Genomic DNA, 19,873 nt, shown 5'->3' on the forward strand with positions numbered 1-19,873 from the left:
TGATGGTCTAATAATTTTTTCCCCGACTATATGTATTCAAATGATTAGTCAACTCAAGTACTTGCGATGAAGCGTTTGTGTACAGTAATAATTGTAACAGGCCTTAAAGCAAAAGAATCCACTATAATGGGATAATACTAAAATGAACTGACCAGTTTCCCCTTAAGTAAGAACTTAAAGACATAAAATCTAATCAGAAATTTCAATCAAACATAATGTAATCTTAAAAACTAAGCCTTGAACAATGTTTTTGAGATTTCTTTTTCTTATCTGTCAGACAGATGGAAAAAAGTTAATTCTTTTACCTTGACATGTTTCGGCTACAACCTGTAGCCTTCCTCAAAAGGGTCACCTGTATTACTGTGACATGTCATCAGGGGCGCCACTACCAACTGTGGGCCCCATTAAAACTAAATGTTGTGGGTCCTTTCACCTTTTCATAAAATTCAGTATCTTGTCAATCTAGAGGTGAAAACGAAACTGAAACTTAACATGCTTTCAACGTCCCAACTTCTACACCTCTATTATACAGCGGATCTTAAAGGACATTTTCACAACTTCTAACCTGTATCCACTGGACCCCCTCCACTGGTCTATGGGCCCCCCATAAACGCTGGGCCCCATGAATTCGTCATGTTTGCACCCCCCCGCTTATCGGCACCCCAGCGTGTCATTGTCAACTGTTTTATCCTGGTTTGCCAGGCAGCTGACAATGACACATCACAGTAACATCAGGTGACCCTTGGTAACTTTTTTTTTTTCCATCTGTCTGACAAATAAGAAAAAGAAATCTCTATAAGTTCTAGGAGACAGTAGAGCTGCAACTGATTAATTGACTGAAAGTGACCCAAAAAAATCATTCAACCACAATTCTCCTGAATCAAAGCTTTATTTCCTTCATTTCTCTGCTGTTAAACATTTGTTCCACTGTTGTGTTTCACACAGACGCTTATTGTGATGCACAAAGAAGCTTCAATTCAGTCAAACTGCAATAGAATATTTCCCTTCAATCTATTCGAGTTGATTAATCGAATCGTGAATTTTTGCATTCGCTTCAAGCACCTAATCGATTAATCGGTTGCAGCTCTACTGTAGTAGACAGTATGAACCACACCCGACTTAAACAATGTTGATAAAAAAATAAACGGTATAAAAGTAGTAAATTAGGAAGGGCATAAAAGAACAGTTGCATGGAAATGCACTGATGAAATGGAAACTTCTGAGCTCCTTATTAGATTAATGATTAACAGAAGCTGCTCTAAACTCTAACCTTTCTTCATTATTTGAGTTCTGCAGCTTCATCATAAATACGAAACTCTTTCAGTGCTTTGTGAATCAAACAGATGATCCCATGCTGGAGGTGGAGATGGAGGTTTCTCAGACCATCCAACACCATGAAGCTCACGTCTCCTGTTCTATAGGAGTTGCAGTGTGAAAGTGTGAAGGCATGCATGTGTGTTGTTCACAGAGCATGGTACTAGCAGTTCCAAGTGGACGCCTTTGCTGGGTAAGTGCTTATATCAGCAGTCGGCTCGGACGCCCGTCGATTGCCAGCAAACGCCTCGGGGAGGAGGAACACGTTAAAGCGTGAACATAATTGAGTTTCCGTTAAATAGCTTGGCTGTTGCCGCTCCTGCTTACCTTGTTGCCGCAGCCTTTGTCAAAGAAAATGTCAAAGTAGCCGACAATTGCCTGCAATGAAATATGAGGGGCATGTTAGAATGTGACAGTACAATAAACCCCTGGATTTGTTTGACTACACTGCAGCTCTGACATGAAGGGCTGAGAGAGAGGCAAGAAGCAGAACTGAGCTGCAGAATGAGGAGTGAGGCAGTACAACGAGTCTTAAATATTCACATTAGCACTTTGAAAGTTTTTTTTTTTTAAATAGTTTTACCTCAAATATGACCCGAGTTTATCGCCGTCTCTGGTTAGTAAAGTGTTTTGTGTGTGCGGTCTGGTGTATTGGCTGCCATGTTACAGGTTAAGTGTGCATCGATGTGAGAAGTGAACTCTATTTTCTTCAGCCCTGCCCCCTCCTTCCTCTTTCGTCTCAAAACCAACTTGCTTTCCCATTTTGGCTGAATCAACACCATGTCCCATGCGCTCCCTCTCACCTCATCTGGGGGACTTGTCAGTGGACAAAAGAAATAAATTATGAACCAGCCGCCAACAACACTGAGGCCATTTTGCTGACAATAAAAAAAAAAAAAAAAAAAAAAAAAAAAATCATGCTTGGTACGTGAAAATTAGCAAAGGTTGCTATTCTGGTGACGGCATTGCCTACCTGCAGCAATAAAAAAACACACACCAAAGACCTGATCTGTTTTGTTCAGGTGAATGTCTGAAGCTGTGACCAGAAATGAGGTCAGATCGTTACCAGAGCCATACGTTGAAATGTGGAAAAACAGACATTCTGATTTGTCAAGAATGACAATATTTTACATTTTGCTCCAGCTCTGATTGGTAGTGACAGTACACCTGCTATTTTTAATCCCTCTTGCACTTTTAATAGTGATGACTAACATGCAGTGATTATGTTCTGCAACAATGGGAAGACAACATTGTGGGAGTTTCTTGGTGGTTTCTACAGTTGCATGTTTTCTGCTATGTTAGTGACATTGAATGAGTTACAAAAAGGCAAACTCATCTTTTGCGACATGGGCCTATACGTGTTTTTCCTGCATATGCATACTAATTTTTGGTATGAATACAGTATTGAGCTGCTTTCCCACTTATTGCATCAGCTCAGCTTATTGTGGCTTGGTTTAATTACGGTACCTGCACATTGTATTTCCACTACAGGATGTCAAAACATATAAAGAGCAACAGTCCCATCCCTTATGGTGTCCTCCATGGGACCCCGCTTTGGAAAAACTATAAGCAACGATCAGCGCTGAATTGTGCCGCATTTTACACCTATGTTTGTCGATTTAAAATGTAATTTTTCAAGTCAATAAAGTCACAGTTTGTGGTAAAGATAGTAAAGAAACATCTATTTTTATGTTGAACAACTCAGTGGACTGTATCTTTGAACATTAAACCTGCCAAAGCCATGCTATATTTCACCTCAATTCTCAGGAGTTTTGTGAAAAAGTATTAATAGAAGAGAAAACTACAAGTCTGGTCATGTTAAAGCTGCAGAGACATCTTCAAACTCTGAACAGAACATGGACAAAGATGGTTCTGATGACTTTCAGGTGTGCAGTCTTTATATTTACAGGTTTTCAGTCTGTACTTCAACAATTTTACAACAAACTCACATTATTGACTTGAAATGTATCTTTTGAATTCATATATGTAAATGATGATGTAAATGTTTCTCCTTTGACTGTTGACTGCAATACCATTTTTTTAGTAAGTTCCCATGGAGCAGGACTTCAGGTCTCTTAATCTTCTTAATCTTCACAGCAACAGAAATTTAATTACCTCCACCAAGAGGTATTGTGATCGCTTTGCTTTATGTGTTTGCGTGTTGGTTTGTTAGCAGGATAACTCAAAAAGTTATGGACGGATTTTCATGAAATTTTCAGGAAATGTTGATACTGGCACAAGGAAGAAATGATTAAACTTTGGTGGTGATCGGGGGGGGTGGGGGGGTGGGGGCGGCGGCAGATCTATCTTGGCGGAGGTCTGCACTCTGAGTGTTTTTCTTGTTAGATTTTGATTTTAGTGATTTATTCCAAACATGCAATGAAATTTAACATATATGTGAACAAGTAAAACATAAATAATAATGCAAAACTCAACAATCAAGACAATCTTAGACAGAAGAACAGCACAATAGTTTCATTTACATGCCAGAAAAGCAACTTATGAATGCAAGTAAAAAAAAAAATTGGAATAACGTGATGGAGAATGTAATTCCTTACAATTCTAATCTGTCATCGATTTGTCAAAATGGAACCTACTTGAAAATTAGCTTTAACCTCCAGACATTTCCTAGGCGTTGATGATGTATGGTATATGATGTAGTAATGACTCTTGATTGAACAGTCTGTGATCTGTACAATTTTATGTCACATTTAGCATTTGCAGAGGGGGGTGGGGGGTATTGTTTTTTTTTAATCAGTATTTTATTATTCTCATCAGTATTTTATATTATTTACTAAATGCTGCAGACAATCGGGACTTGAGTACAATGTTTTGTTTCTGTGTATTTTACATGCTGAAATGACAAATAAATTTGAATCTGAATCACTTTAGCTCACCCTCAAAGATCGCACTAAAAATAGTACCCGTTAGTATCTGCTCTAATGTAATGAAAATGCAAAAGAAGACTGTGGGGAGTTGAGCTGATCAGTCAGTGGAAAAGTGGCTTTAGTAAACATCTAAGATTTCCAGACTTTTTGATTTTTTTTTTTCTAGTTGTTGGACAGCGGTTTGCATCATTCTGCAGAACGTCCCCTGGAGAAAACCTCCTCACACATCTAAAACAAACTGGAGTCAGAGTCCAGGGCCACAGTGCCTGTAGGTGACCACTGTTAGATACAGGAGCTAAAAAACAGCCCCCAGGCTTGTTTTCCTCATATCTCTCCCCCCACTAGAGGAAGAGAGGCACTCTATCAATCTCAGAAGCACACTTGTAGTGGCAATGATGCAGAACTAATAGCTTTTAATCCTGATGCAGCTGACAACTTGGAGGCCGGCTCTTTGAGACAAAGCAGAGCTGAATCAATGCAAGGGAAGAGGGGAACAGGAGAGAGGAAGAGGAGGGAGGAGGGAGGAGGAAGGGGGGGTGGGAAATCATATGGAAGCAGGAAAGAGAAAGTTGGAAAGGAGGGAAGGAGCAGGACAGCAGACATGATGGAGAGTGGAAACTGCCGGTTTTTAACAAGCTTTTTTTTGTTATTGGTTGGTTTAGAGAAGCACAATACAGACCCATCTGCTCCCAGCTGCTGGAAGAGTCGAACAAATGGCTATTTAAACACACTCTCTAAGTAAGATCGGGTTATGAGAGCTCATTTTTCATCACGGATACAAAAAGATACACACATGCAGGCTTGATAGTCATGATGCGAACAGACCCTGTGTTTGACGCGCTCCCCACACCGACGCTTCAATCAGCCTTTATCGACTCCGACAGGCAGGGGCGGCCCGGCTAGCTTACAGCTAAAGTGCCAGAAAAGGACCCGAAGTGGATAAAAGTGCATGTCAACCCAATGCAATTATAGCTTTTAATGAACGCCACAGAGACGCTCGCTGCTGAAGTAATTAGGAAATTAGGCGTAATTACTCGTCAGGCAGAGCAGATTCACCTCTCTCTGTCGGGGAGGCAGAGATCATCCTCATCGCGCCTCGCTGCTGACAAACGCCTCGTAAGCGAGATTGATTGTCACCTCGGCATTGTGCAACTTTCACGCTGCAGCGAGGCGGGGCAATTAAAATTTAGGCCATGGAGTGAAACTGGAACACAGGAAAAAGTTCTGCCGTTACAATCACATTTGAAAAAAGGCAGAAAGAAATGCCTCAAACATAAAACACAAAAGACGGGAAAGAGTTCAGAAGGGCGTTGAAAAACACCCTGATGAGTCACACCTGATATGAACCGAGGCGGTGACTCTGCGGCAGAGGGATCAGACTTTATCAGCCCTCCTGGGTCTTTTCACAGGACTTAATGATAGTTTTTATGACCCTGATAAAATATAGAGCAGGACTCAAACTTTAAAGGTCCAGTGTGTGAGATTTAGGATGATCTAAATGCAGAAATGGATAATAACAGTCAGGTTTTCATCAGTGCATAATCACAGAAAAAAGAGGAATCCTTGTGTTTTAGGTCCCCATATTTATATCCACAGAGGGAGCAGGTTTTTTTCCACAATGATTTTACTGCAAGTCACAAAATAACAGTGCAGAGTTAATATCTACTCGACCAAAAACAACAAAATAAGCAAAACAAACACCAGCTCGAACTAAAGCTTACACATGTTTAATGACCAACATAGTTCAGGGATAGATAACTCCAGATCAGTGTTTCCAACCTTGGGGTCGGGACCCAAAAACCCTGCCTAAAAATATAAACGTATAAAAGAAGTAGCTCCAGTATATACAAACAATCATCAGTATTGCAGATGTGGACAAGGTTCTAATATTAAACCTGTTTTTACTTCTTGAGTTAAAGCAGTGTTTTTCAACCTTGGGGTCACCTGGAATTCAAATGGGGTTGCATGAAATTTCTTGGAATTGATTGAAAAAAAAAAAAAAAAGCTTACTAATAAAAAATGTACGGTGAGTTGAGAGACAATCACAATCCATAAAAGACATGAAACTGTGAAGCTGAAACTGAAGCACTGTGGTACTGTTTATCTGTCAAATGTTCATTGTGGTCCGTTTCAGATGCTGCAGCCCTTTCATAATTCACAGTTTGAGTTCTTGTTTGTTCAGTATTAATTGTCAGCCTTGTAAATCCAAGCTGGACTGACTGTACATATCCTGACCAAGGAAAATAAAATTCTCACTTTGTGCAGTAATCTACACCTGGCTTTTCTGCCTCCGTCCATAATAATATACATTATATAGACTAGATGTCATCTAAAAGTAACATTTATTTGCAACATAGTACAGAAAACTATTACATGATCAAAAACAAATTCATTTTAGCAAAAAAAAAAAAAAAAGTCTGTTTTGAATGTCTGGGGTCGCCAGAAAGTTGTGATGTTAAAATGAGGTCATGAGCCAAAAAAGGTTGGAAACCACTGCTCTACAGAGGGAGCAAGTGCAGTGGCTGGAATCCAGTGTTATGGTGCGTCTTTGAGTGTCCAAAAAAGCGCTACATAAGTGTGATGTATTATTATTATTATTATTATTATTATTATTATTATTATTATTATTATTATTATTATTATTATAATAAGCGACAATGTCTGAGTGTAGACTAATACATATCTCCTCAAGTAAAAAGCTCAGACAAAAATAACTCTAGCTCTAAAAGTGTTTTTGCCTTTTTAGTGGCCACTGTAGGTCTGGGTGAACTGAGGGCAGAACAGAACATCACCACTAGACGTCACTAAATACTACACACTGAATCTTAGACACAGTGGACCACAGTTTGAATTGAAACATTTTTTTTAAATGACCAGACAGTTTTATTTACAAATGGCAAAAATGACAAAAAAAAGACCAAAAAACAAATTAAATATCCTTAGCTTTTTGTTTGTAGTGTATATTTTCCACAATGGCTTCAATTTCAGGCAGTGGTTGTCGCCTGCATTTTTATTCTGATTAATAATGCAATATTAAGGTCAGTGTAAACACAGCGAGTGCAGCTAAAAGAGTCAATATATATTCCGCAAACCCATGATAGTATGACAAATCTACTGTGATTGTGAACTTCTGTGATTTCTTACAGACTAGAGCCTCAGCCCATACGAGAGGGGAGGGGTGATGAAAGAGATGGACAGAGAGAGAAAAAGAGAAAAAGAAGGGTAAAGTTAAGCTGTAGAGACACATACACACTCCCACGCACCAAAAACAGGACAAATCAGAATGAGCGCTTTTCATTTTCATCAGTGTTTAGCCCCGGGCCCCGGCTCTGTCTGTGATAAGTGATGACAGAGGGCTTCCTGACGGCCCACAGAGGCGGTACCGCAACACTGCAGCTCTCCGGCCCCCATTCTCCGGGAAGAGCGGGGGGAAAATTAATAATTATCATCATGGATAACACCAACAGGGAGCAATTCATCATCGCTCCCCTTTCGCCAGGCTGTGTGTCAGCGAGCCGCGTGGCCCGGCCAGATACTATTATACAACGGAGGGGGACGCAGGGAAGGGGGAGTGGGAGAAGGAATGGGGGGTGGACCGGGTGGGAGAGGAGAGGGCTAATGCGCTTTTGATGGGGTTTATCCAGGCGTGGAGGCTTCAAGCACGACCACCTCACGGGCGGGTTGGTGTGAATCCCCCCCCTCTCTCAGACGCTCTGCCCGAGTGCTGCCGCTCCGCTGAGGCGGACTGGGAATCAGCCGGAGCTGCAGCACACCTCCAGTCGACGATTTACACTAATAACTCATGAAGCCTTGAAGACAAACACTCGAGCAACCGTACTGTAACAGATGCAGAAGGGCCAGATTCAAGAAAAGTGACAGAGGAAGCGAAAAGGACCGAGCCAACTGCAAATGCAAAGAACCAGAATATGAACAAGAACAAGAAAAATTATCCAAAACAGGTTTCATACCACCCCAATTTCTGCTTCCTGATGAAATGCATAAAAAGTAGAGAAAAAATGGATTGAGATTACATGTATACATGGTTCGCAAAAATGTGCAATGACACCATCACAACACATTACAAAAATTATAGGAACTAAAGTAAAATTTAAAGCTATCCCGCTGTTTAATCTGAATATGACTCCATGCCCGCTGCAAACTAGAGGATTTCCAAATCTAGGACATATTCTAAAAATGTTATCTCACAAATATATTGAATATTTATACATATATTTAAGAGCAACCAGAACAGCACATTTAACAGATTCGTAAATATTAATTCCAAGAACATACGTCCCAGATTCTACAGTTTTAGGACCCAAATACAAATTTTTTTTACCTCAATTTACACTAATAACTCATGACGCTTCAAAGACAAACACTCAAGCAAGCGTACTGTAACAGACACAGAAGGGCCAGATTCAAGAGAAGTGACAGAGGAAGCGAAAAGGACCGAGCCAACAGCAAATGCAAAGAGCCAGACGTGAGAATGAAACATTTCTCCACAACAAGATTATGAAGATTTAGCAAAAACAGGTTTCATACCACCCCAATTTCTGCTTCCTGAGGAAATTCATAAAAAGTAGAGAAAAAATGGATTGGGATTACATGTAGGGCTGCGCAATATTGGAAAAAACGGACATTACGATTTCTTTTTAACCCTGCGATATATATTGCAATATGAAAAAATACTCAGGAGGATATAATAGCTGTGTGGTGTCGACGTAAATTGTCAAACAAATTAGTTGTGTTTCCTCTCGTGTCGACAGGTGAAAGACACTGTCGACACAGAACACACATTTCAGTTTCATCCCTCTTGTAGCCGAAATAATTCCAGATAACTGATGCTGCTTTTCTTGTTGGCACCAAGTGTTCATTTTTGGTGATTTTTCTCTTGTTCGTTGCTCATTTTTCAATGTTGTTACCAGCGACTCACTCCTTGTGCAGGGCCGTGGTCTGCTTCAGCAAACTGATTAAGAACGATTGTGATTGGTGGATCGCTGTGTGCAGTGTGTGTCAGGTACCCAGATTGAAATTAGATGAGAACACATTGAGTTCATTTGCCTCCTACATTGCAGGACCTGCGATGTGACTATTGCGCACATGTACATTGCGATGACGATGCTCAAACGATATATTGTGCAGCTCTAATTACATGTATCCATGGTTTGCAAAATGTGCAATGGCACCATCACAACACATTAAAAAAATCATAAAAACTAAAGTTGTTAGAGTAAAATTTAAAGATTGATACTATCCCGCTGTTTCATCTGAATATGACTCCATACCTGCTGCAAACTAGAGGATTTCCAAATCTAGGAAATGTTCTAAAAATGTTATCTCACAAATATATTGAATATTTATACATATAATATTTAAGAGCAACCAGAACAGCACATTTAACTGATTCCTAAATATTAATTCCAAGAACATACGTCCTGGATTCTATAGTTTTAGACTCCAAATACAAACTTTTTACCTCCTCTATCCTCAAGCAAAAACATTCCTACAAGACCTTTTAAAAACTTTGTCCACATGAAAACTCTCAAACAAAAGGAAACAAAGTCCTGTTGTTCCAAACCAACAAGAGATGATATAGCTCTAACCCTGAAGCCTTGCCGGCCAACCAGACGCTTCAAAGAAAGCCATTACTGGCTCCCAAAGGCGTTATGGTACATTCTAACACATCTGTTCTCCAATAGAGTGAAAGAATACCTGTATATTTATGTCATAATGCTGTTAACAAGGTTCGCACCAGCAGTATTTTGACCATGTCCATAAAATCACTTCATGTCAAGAGGCAAACAGTGAGTTTAGAAACCCAAAACGGTCCTAGATTATATGGTAACACTGTGAAAAATTTTCTAAAATAAAGTACTTTTTCATAGCTTTTTTTTTATTTTTTATAATAAGCCGGGAAAAGTTTTTGGCATTTATATTAAATGGATTTCAAGTTGACTTCCCAAAGCCCAAGGAATTTGGGATCTCACAAAAAACTTACATGATGAAAGAGTTATTTCAGAAAGTGAACATGGGGGGGGGGGGGGGCACCAACGGCAAAAGGGTGATTTAGGTTGACTGATTAACTTGTTAAGGTGCGTGTCTTTATATGGTGGGAGGAAACTAGAATACCAAGAGAGAACCCACATAAAATGGAAAGAACGTGGAAACTCCACCCAAAAAAACCTTCCCAGGGGATCGTCACTGAAAAGGCTGACTGTTCAGAGAGCTGCACCAAAGCAAAGTTGACTGGAAAAGAAAAGTGAGAAAGGAAAAGGTGGACAAGCAACAGGGATGACTACAGTCTTGAGATTGTTGAGAAAAAAACAATTTAAGAACTTGGGAGAGATTCAGACTGGATTGTAGTTGGAGTCAGTGCGTCCAGAACCACCAGGAAACGACTCCAGGAAATGGGCATAAGTGTCACATTTTTAGTACAAAGACACTCCTGGACTAGAGACAGAATCAGAGGAGTCCTACCAGGACTAAAAAGAGAAGAAGAAAAAGAACTGGACCATTGTTCAGAGGTCCAAAGCCCTCTTTTCATCTGGAAATAAAATTCCCATAGTCTAAAGCAGGGGATCCCAAAGTGGGGTACACATACCCCCAGGGGTACTTGATATTTTTTGGGAAAAATACATTAAATAAGTCATCATGTACTGAAAACAAAATAAATAATGAGAATTACTGCTAAAATTTAAAACACAATAAATACATTAATATAATAGTTTTATTGTCTATCATCTTGTTAAAGCTTTGGTAACATTTTAAGAACATTTTTATATCATATTATTCAAAATGAGTTTATTTGAGTAGCTAAGTAATTATTTTTTGTTCATTTATTAATTAATGATCAATTTATTTATTTTTCTTATCTATGAAAGAGGGCACATTTTAGTTTATTTTTGCACACAAAAATGTGTTATTTTTTTATATATTACAGTTAAATAGATGTTGTTTGTTTACAAAGTTTTGAAAATGTAAACAGACACCTTGGCACAGAACAAATTTTGCCTAATTTTTTTCAATCAAAAATGCAATCAAAAGTGAGAGCTGGGGATACTTGGCTAAAAAAGTATATTTCAGGGGGTACTCCGCTGTAAAAAGTTTGAGAACTGATATTTTGCTTTTTTAAATGGAATTATTCATTTTCAAACATTTCCCTTTGGTCTACATAAACTGTAAATGCTCTGCTTGGGTCTGAATTCTTCATTAATTCAACTCAACAGGTCCATTTTCAACCCTATTTCTGAGTAATGACACGAGTCGTTTCGAGCACAGTTTGGACATGTTTTCAGTTTTTACTACAACTGCTGCTACTGACAAACAATTATGTTGTACTCAGAGAAATGTTCGTCTGAAGTCTTGACCTTATATGTGCAAATGTCGTAACTAGTTATAAAATGTAACAAATTAAGCAGGAATTAAAACGGGTTGCAGAAATCCACTCGATTTTTGCTAGAATGAATACAAAGATAACTTTGCAGCAACTGTAGGGTTCAAATTCAAACTTTATGAACTATTAGGGTCCAAATACACAAATAAACGAACCAAAGACTACTAAAAGTGGGTTTAGCAAAATATGACCCCTTTAATGTCAAAGTGAGGTCACACTAAATACGACCACTGTGGTTTAGAGAAGCTGTTTTTAACCTGAAACTTTTGTTTTTCCTGCTGTTCATACTTCACATATATCAGATTGGATGTAAATACAGAGACAAATGCATATGTGTGGACATTAGAACTTTACTATACTTTTGAACAATACTGTACATATTTATCGTACTACACTGTATTTCAGACTCACTCAAATCATCTAAAAGTCTGACTTCACATTCACAATTCCACAGATCAGGGTCTTTTATGTATATGGACTCTCATGCTATTTGCATTACTTTATTCTATGAATATATTTTTTTTTCTACAAACATTCCTAGTTGCGATATTTCTATTTTTTATTTTTCTAATGTAAATAAGTGTGCCTTCTTACTGTCATTTGTTTTGCCTTGTAATTTCTTGCACTACACTGGAGAGCTCTACCTCAATTTCGTTGTACTCGTACAGTGATAGTAAAGAGATTCTGATTTATATTTTTATTATTTTTACACCTATACTGTGAAACTCAGAGTTGAAGTGTGGATTTTTCCATTAACATCCCCTAATGTGCTCAAATCGTCCTTGAGTTTGATGAGTTCCTGCCCTGTCAGTCCAGAAGGCCATCGCCTCCCCCTGCACTATTTAAATTTGATGGAAAGCAGGTAAGAGATGGATTGCATAGACGTTTCTGTCGGTAACACTACAGTAGCTACGTCAGCAGCAGTGAGACAGTGTTCAAATTAATTACAGACAGAAACTTCTTCTCTCCCGCAGTGCCATCAGCATACATCATTTTCACCCTTTAGCAGGAGATGAGCCTTTTTTCTTTCTTTTTTTTTTTCTTTCTTTTTAAGCTCCAGGTAAATGGATACAGCAGGAGCAGAGCTTTGGGGCAAACAAAAAAAAGCCATTGGGAGACTTTGCAATCTGAAGTTTTAATGAAAAGTGGCTGCACACATATATCCTGTGTGGATTTGTAAATGTGATGCAAAACATGTGCGATGCAAAAAAAAAAAAAAAAAAAAAGGAAGGCGCACACGGCAAGGCGGGATGTAAAAGAGAAAAAAAAAAGCAACAGTGAGAGGATTTGTCTTGTGTGTGAATGGCACAGATGCAAGGGTTGTGCTGTTCATTTAATGCAAGGTTAGGCAGGCTGAGCTGATGAATGGACTGTCGACAGGAGAACAAAAGCAGGCGCTCCATCAAAGAATGGAAGCGCAGCAGCTCTCCCTCACCGATCCCCAAGCACTGATCCAGGAGCAGTTCAACCCACGCACACGCTCACAGTAACTACAGCCAATCCTGACTGCAGATCAGTATCTTTATGGTAACATCACGCTACTGCTTGGGGCCAATAATCTATCTGTGATTCCTTGTGAGCAGGCTGGATGCAGAGGGTAATGTAATTTACCATGTGGAAAGTGAAAGCTAATACAGAGAAAAGCCAGATAAAACTAAATAAGAAGTACCTGTTAACGCATTTTAACACGTGACACCTCAACATGTAAGCGCGGTCTTTGGTTACAGCACTGCGACACCAAATCATGTAAAAACACTGCATTATGTAATAACCGTATGCTGTCTACATATGGAGATGAGGACGCTTTGACTCGTAGTATCTTGGATTTGGAAAACATGCGTACCTGTATTTGGATAAAAGGGCAAAGAATGAGAGCTTAAACTGACTAAGCTAATGCTAACTTTCACTGAACAAGCTCAAATTTTATACTTTATAAGCGTCTTTGAGTACCTAGAAAAGCGCTATATTATTTTTCTTAAAACATGTCAGGTTGTTCGTGTTATGCGCATTTATAAAGGAGTGATATTTTGCTTTTTTTAAATGGAATTATGTATTTTAAAATACTTCCCTGTGGTCTACATAAACTGTAAATGCTATGTATGGGTCTGAATTCTTCATTAATTAAACTCCATAGGTCCATCTTCAATATCAACAATATTTCTGAGTAATGACAGGAGAAAGGTCGTTTTGAGCGCTGGCCCCTTAAATGCACATGAACCACTTCAGGCCCCACCCCCTTCAGGGTTGTTGACTGTGTTGCTCTGTCCTGTTCAACAAACAACTGAACATTTTAGATAATTGTCTTGAAGTTTGGACATATTTTCAGTATGGGCTACAACCGCTGCTGCTGATAAACAATCACTCTGAGAAATGTTCATTTGGAAGTCTTGACCTTATATGTGCAAATGTCGTGACATAACTCGTTATAAAAATTAAGAAGGAATTGAAACGGCTTGTAGAAATCCACTCGATTTTTGCCAAAATTTATACAAAGATAGCTTTGCAGCCCCTGGAGGGTTCAAATTCAAACTTTATGAACTATTAGGGTCCAAATACACAAATAAATGAACCAAAGACCAATAAAAGGGGGTTTAGCTAAATAATAATAATAATAATAATAATAATAATAATAATAATAATAATAATAATAATAATAACTTTATTTGTATAGCACCTTTAAAAACAAAGTTTACAAAGTGCTTTGACAGAGGGCACAACAGCAGGATACATGAAGCAAGTAAAAACACTAAAACAGAAGCAACACAATTAGAGAGATGTATGAACAAATTAATAGTCAAACAGGATCAAGTTTAAAAATTAAAATTAAAAATTAAAAGTTAAAAAGGGACAGACATCACATAAAAGCGAGTCTACAAAAATGTGTTTTAAGAAGTGATTTAAAAGATGTCACTGATTCTGCAAGCCTTATCTCCTCGGGCAGGCCGTTCCAAAGTCGAGGGGCCCTGATGGAAAATAAAACCCTTTTAAGGAAACTGTAGATGTAAACATTTTCATAATGTAATTTTACTTTTTCGACTGTTTTTTTTTCATTGGTTCGGCCCGCTTCAGATCATGAATGTGGCCCCTGAACTAAAATGAGTTTGACGCCCCTGCTGTAGATAATGAAGTGAATATTCGGTGCATTTTGTCACGTTGTTACAGACACACGATCGGAAGACATACGACGGGTAAACAGTGGAGGAAATCCATCCTGCAGTCCTATCATCTTTTTTTTTTCCCTTTTCACGTGCTGCTGTTCAGACCCATAACATGACTCCACCATCTTCCAGAGAGAAACTGGATGTTTTCTATTACAAAGGAGGGCAGACAGGAAAAATGAGAGGATGTTTACAAATCCCATTAAATCCTCAGTCCTTACCCAGAGAGCCTAGGCCAGATAATAACCAGCTATTGATTATCCATTAAACCTATACACCAGACAGTGCAGTAACACTGCAGCACAGCACAAAGCCGCTCCGACACAAAGGGCTGTTTTACAGACAGATCGCTCCTCGCAGCCTGTGAGGCTCTTCTGTCGCCGGCAGATTGCAGCTGGACTCGGAGAGAGAAAGTGTAAGCTCGGACGCTGAGGGAAGTTGGAGGGATGTGTGCGTGTTGGGTTGCGGAGGGTGAGAAGGTGTGATGTGGCTGGAAGCGAGTCACCAAATAGACTCATAAACCATTGTCTACGTTTGGCGCCTGTGGGCGACCCTCACTGAGGACACACAGTTTAATTTGGTGTCGATGTCGTAGGTTGAGCTGCACTTTATAGCACAAAGGTTCAGACTGAATCGGATGACTCATCTAAATTTAAAGTCTAGGCTGCTCTCGCTATCTGAGGTTAAATATTCACACGGTTCAGTGCATCTACTACACGACTGACACATCAAAACTTAGCGTCGGTGAAAATCACAGACTGTATGTGAAGGGGGCAGAGCTGCTCACTCGTTGGTTTCTGAAGCACCAATGTGAAGCCAGTAGTTTATGCGTTGGATGTTGGAGGTTGAAGTGACCATATTTGGACAAAGGGTGGCGCTAGCTTATTGACACAGTGAAACAATAAACACCATCAATCGTTTGTGTTACAAATGAATGACAGTCTTGTTAGTGGAACCAGAAGCCAAACTTATAGCTTTCAGGAACCTGTCAATCAAAGCCTGACAGAGCAGATATCAGCTCGTCTATACCCATAAAATATCATCAATAACTTTAAGGAGGACCACAACATGAAATTATAGGGTCAAAATAAAATAAACAACACAACAATGGTCCCGGATAGAAGTTACTGACTGTATTTTTCCATGTAAATCTGAAGTCAGCCTCTAGTGGCCATCGGTAGTATTACACTTTCAGAATAGAATTTATCGGTGTTTTTCAACCTTGGGGACGGGACCCCACGTAGGGTCACCTGGAATTGAAATGGGGTCGCCTAAAATTTCCAGTAGTTGATAAAAAATAAAAATACTAATAAATATATGGTGAGTTGAGAAAGATAACTGCAATATATAAAAGACAAACTCTGAAGCTGAAACTGAAGCACTGTGGTTCTGTTTATCTGTCAAATGTTCATTGTGGTCAGTTTCAGATGCTGCAGCTCTTTCATAATTCATAGTTTGAGTTCTTGTTTGTTCATTATTAATTGTCAGCCTTGTAAATCCAAGCTGGACTGACTGTACATATCCTGACCAAGGAAAATAAAATTCTCGCTTTGTGCAGTAATCTACACCTGGCTTTTCTGCCTCCGTCCATAATAATATACATTAGACAGACTAAATGTCATCTAAAACGAACATTTATTTGCAACATAGTACAGTAAACTATTACATGATCAAAAACAAATGAATTTTAGCAAAAAAAAATAAAAAAAAACAGTCTGTTTTGAATGTCTGGGGTCGCCAGAAAGTTGTGATGTTAAATGGGGTCACGAGCCAAAAAAAGTTGGGAACCACTGGAATAGATCATTATTATCACTGTCACAGGAACAATGAAAATCAGTTTAGCTGCTCAGTTCAATTTAGCAGCAAAACACTTAGTGCAAAAGGGACAGTATAAGAAAAATAAAATAAAACAAAACAAAAATATCACAGAGTATTAAGAAAAACTAGGACTGTGCAAAAGCTTCAGAATAAAATATTGATACACATGTGCTACTAAAGTAATGCTACAACTCCTGAGATGAACAAAATATACAGAAAGAATATACAAAAGCTAACTCTATACTACAGATGAGAGACATGTCCAACAATAGGATATATACAGATAGTAGTAAGGTGAATGTGTTGTGGCTATTGCACTGAGGTAGGGTGAGTATACTTCACTCAAACACACCTTCACACCTACTTGTCCCAAAAATGTAATCGGATCTATTCTGCATCATTGGCAAACAATAAAAATAGGACCAATGGCCCTGTAGCTTACCGGCCAAATTAAAAGCTTTGGGAAATGTATCCAGATGCCATTTATTATCACCCAGTTCTGTGTATTTATTACATTACAGAAATAGCCCATGTTTTGGTCATATTCCAATCAGATCTGTAAAAAATTCAAATTCCAACTTGATATCATTGATACTGATTTATTGGATCAATCCACTTCCTATCTGTTATAATGGGAACATTTTTCAATGTCGCACCAAATCCAGAATCAGATCTGGATCGAAATAATTGCAATACCTTGTGCTGACATCATCATACAGAAGCTGTATACCAAGTTTGAAGTCAATCAGAACTGTAGTTTGGGAGAAGAAGACGACTGAAATGTTTTCCCCATAAGGGCCCATGTTAAATTTTCCGTAAGTTTCCGGATCCAGAAGAAGATCCTGATCAGCATGTGGACATTATGTTTTGGTCATCTCCCCATCAGGGCTGGACTGTAGAAATTTACACGGGATATCATTTGTATTTACTGAGTTATTGCATCGATCCACTTCCTATCGCTTATAATGGGGACATTTTTCAAAGTCGCACAAAATCCAGAATCAGATCCGGATTTCACTAACTTTTGTTGACATCATCATAAAGAAGCTGTATACCAAGTTTGAAGTCAATCGGAATTGTAGTTTCGGAGAAGAAGACGATTGAAATTTTTGTAACGGACGACAGACGACGCCGATGGACGCCGCATGATGACAATAGCTGTCGGCCGGTAAGCTAAAAACAACTTGGTATGAACTCAACCAATAGTTTTGCTGCTAGAGTGTTAAACAAACAAACAAACCGAACCAAAAACAATACCCTTTGCCTCAACTTCGGAGGGCGGGGTAATAAAACAAAATGGTAAAAATGCCTCATGAAACCATGTGGACCGATCTCGCCTCAGCTTCTGAGAAGTGGTGTGATCCCACGATAACTGGTTCAGTAAATATTATCTCCTAGTCACATTAACATTTGATCATTTCTCTGTATGAAAAAAGCTCTGTGGCTCATGTTTGTCCCATATGGGGGTGAAATTAACTGCTTTGAGGCTAATGCTACTTTGTTGATGAACATATGATATCACAGGTGTCAAACATACGACCCGCGGGCCACAACCGGCCTGCCAAAGGGTCCAATCCCAGCTGTGGGATAAATATGTGAAATGCAAAAATTACACTGTCGATATTAACAATCAGTGCTGTCAAAATCATTTTAGTCATATATTATAACTAGAAAAGGACTTGGAGAGCGCAGACCTCCACCAAGGCAGATCAGTGCCCTCCCCCTCACTCCCCGCTCACCACCAAAATTTTATCATTTGTTCCTTGTGCCAGTATCAACATTTCCTGAAATTTTCATCCAAATCCGTCCATAACTCTTTCAGTTATCTTGCACACGGACAGACAGACAGACAGACAGACAGACAGACAGACAGACAGACAGACAGACAGACAGACAGACAGACAAACCAACGCCAGCAAAAAACATAACCTCCATGGCGGAGGTAATAATTAAAGGGAAAATTTAAATTTAAAGGTCAGAAATGTGTGTACAACATTGAAAACCTTCTGTATCACTGTTAGGGGAGTTAAACTGTGGAACGGATCGAGTGCAGAAATGAAACAAACTTCCAGTATGATTGTGTTTTAAAAGAGGCATAAAGAAATGATTTTCCAGAGATACACTGATAAACTAGAAGAGCACTCAGAGAGCGCAGACCTCCGCCAAGGCAGATCAGTGCGCCCCCCCCAATCACCACCAAAATTTAATCATTTGTTCCTTGTGCCAGTATCAACATTTCCTGAAATTTTCATCCAAATCCGTCCATAACTTTTTGAGTTATCTTGCACACGGACAGACAGACAGACAGACAAACCAACGCCAGCAAAAACATAACCTCTTTTGCGGTACTAATAAACTCCAGAAGGTGTTTGTTTGTTATTTGGATATCAATTTTGCAGGGTATGGTGAATGTGTTGTAATATGGATGAGTGACTAAATGTGTGTGTTTCAAAATTGCTGATAAATTTGGGACAGTGTTGTTTTCAGTAAGTATAGAAAAGTTTGAAGGGGTAGGATTAGGTAAGTTTATACTTCTTCCTACTCCTTTTCACTCATGTAAATTTTGAGGCTTAAGACGTTGCAGTTTTAAGTTGCCGTTTTGTTCTCATTCTCTTGATTATCATTTATTTGCATTTCTGTTATTAAATTGTCATTTACATGATCGAAACTAGAAGCACTCGGAGAGCGCAGACCTCCGCCAAGGCTGATCAGTGGCCCCCCCCTGTGGGCCCCCCCCCCACACCAAGGAGGTTATGTTTTTGCCAGGGTTTGTTTGTTTGTCTGTCTGTCTGTTTGTCTGTCCATTAGTGTGCAACATAACTCAAAAAGTTATGGACAGATTTTGATGAAATTTTCAGGGTTTGTTGGAAATGGGCCCCCCCGTGGGCCCCCCCACCCCCGATCACCACCAAAATTTAATCATTTCTTCCTTATCCCATTTCCAACAAACCCTGAAAATTTCATCAAAATCTGTCCATAACTTCTTGAGTTATGTTGCACACTAACGGACAGACAGACAGACAGACAGACAGACAAACAAACAAACAAACAAACAAAAACAAACCCTGGCAAAAACATAACCTCCTTGGCGGAGGTAATAAAGATATCAATCAATCAATCATCATTGAGGGGCCACATACAGACCAATATGTTCTCAAGAGGATCAGACTAGTAAAATACTATCATAACCCATGAATAAAAACAACCCATTTTTTTTCCTCTGTGCTTTATTATAAAAAAAAAGAAAAAAAAAAAAAGTAAAACTACATAAAAATGTTCACATTTCCAAACTATCCTTT

General features: G+C 39.0%; 1 protein-coding gene across 1 annotated transcript in view; it reads right to left on the minus strand.

Moving 5' to 3' along the window:
• prmt3 (protein arginine methyltransferase 3) overlaps positions 1-19,873 on the minus strand; it is a 142,103-nt gene that overhangs the window by 33,126 nt on the left and 89,104 nt on the right. Inside the window, exon 14 of the mRNA XM_030131078.1 lies at positions 1,642-1,692. Within this exon, the coding sequence (XP_029986938.1) occupies positions 1,642-1,692 (51 nt within the window). The remainder of the gene's footprint in view (positions 1-1,641; positions 1,693-19,873) is intronic.

This window comes from Sphaeramia orbicularis, chromosome 3 (assembly GCF_902148855.1).
Source record: "Sphaeramia orbicularis chromosome 3, fSphaOr1.1, whole genome shotgun sequence".
Taxonomy (NCBI): domain Eukaryota; kingdom Metazoa; phylum Chordata; class Actinopteri; order Kurtiformes; family Apogonidae; genus Sphaeramia; species Sphaeramia orbicularis.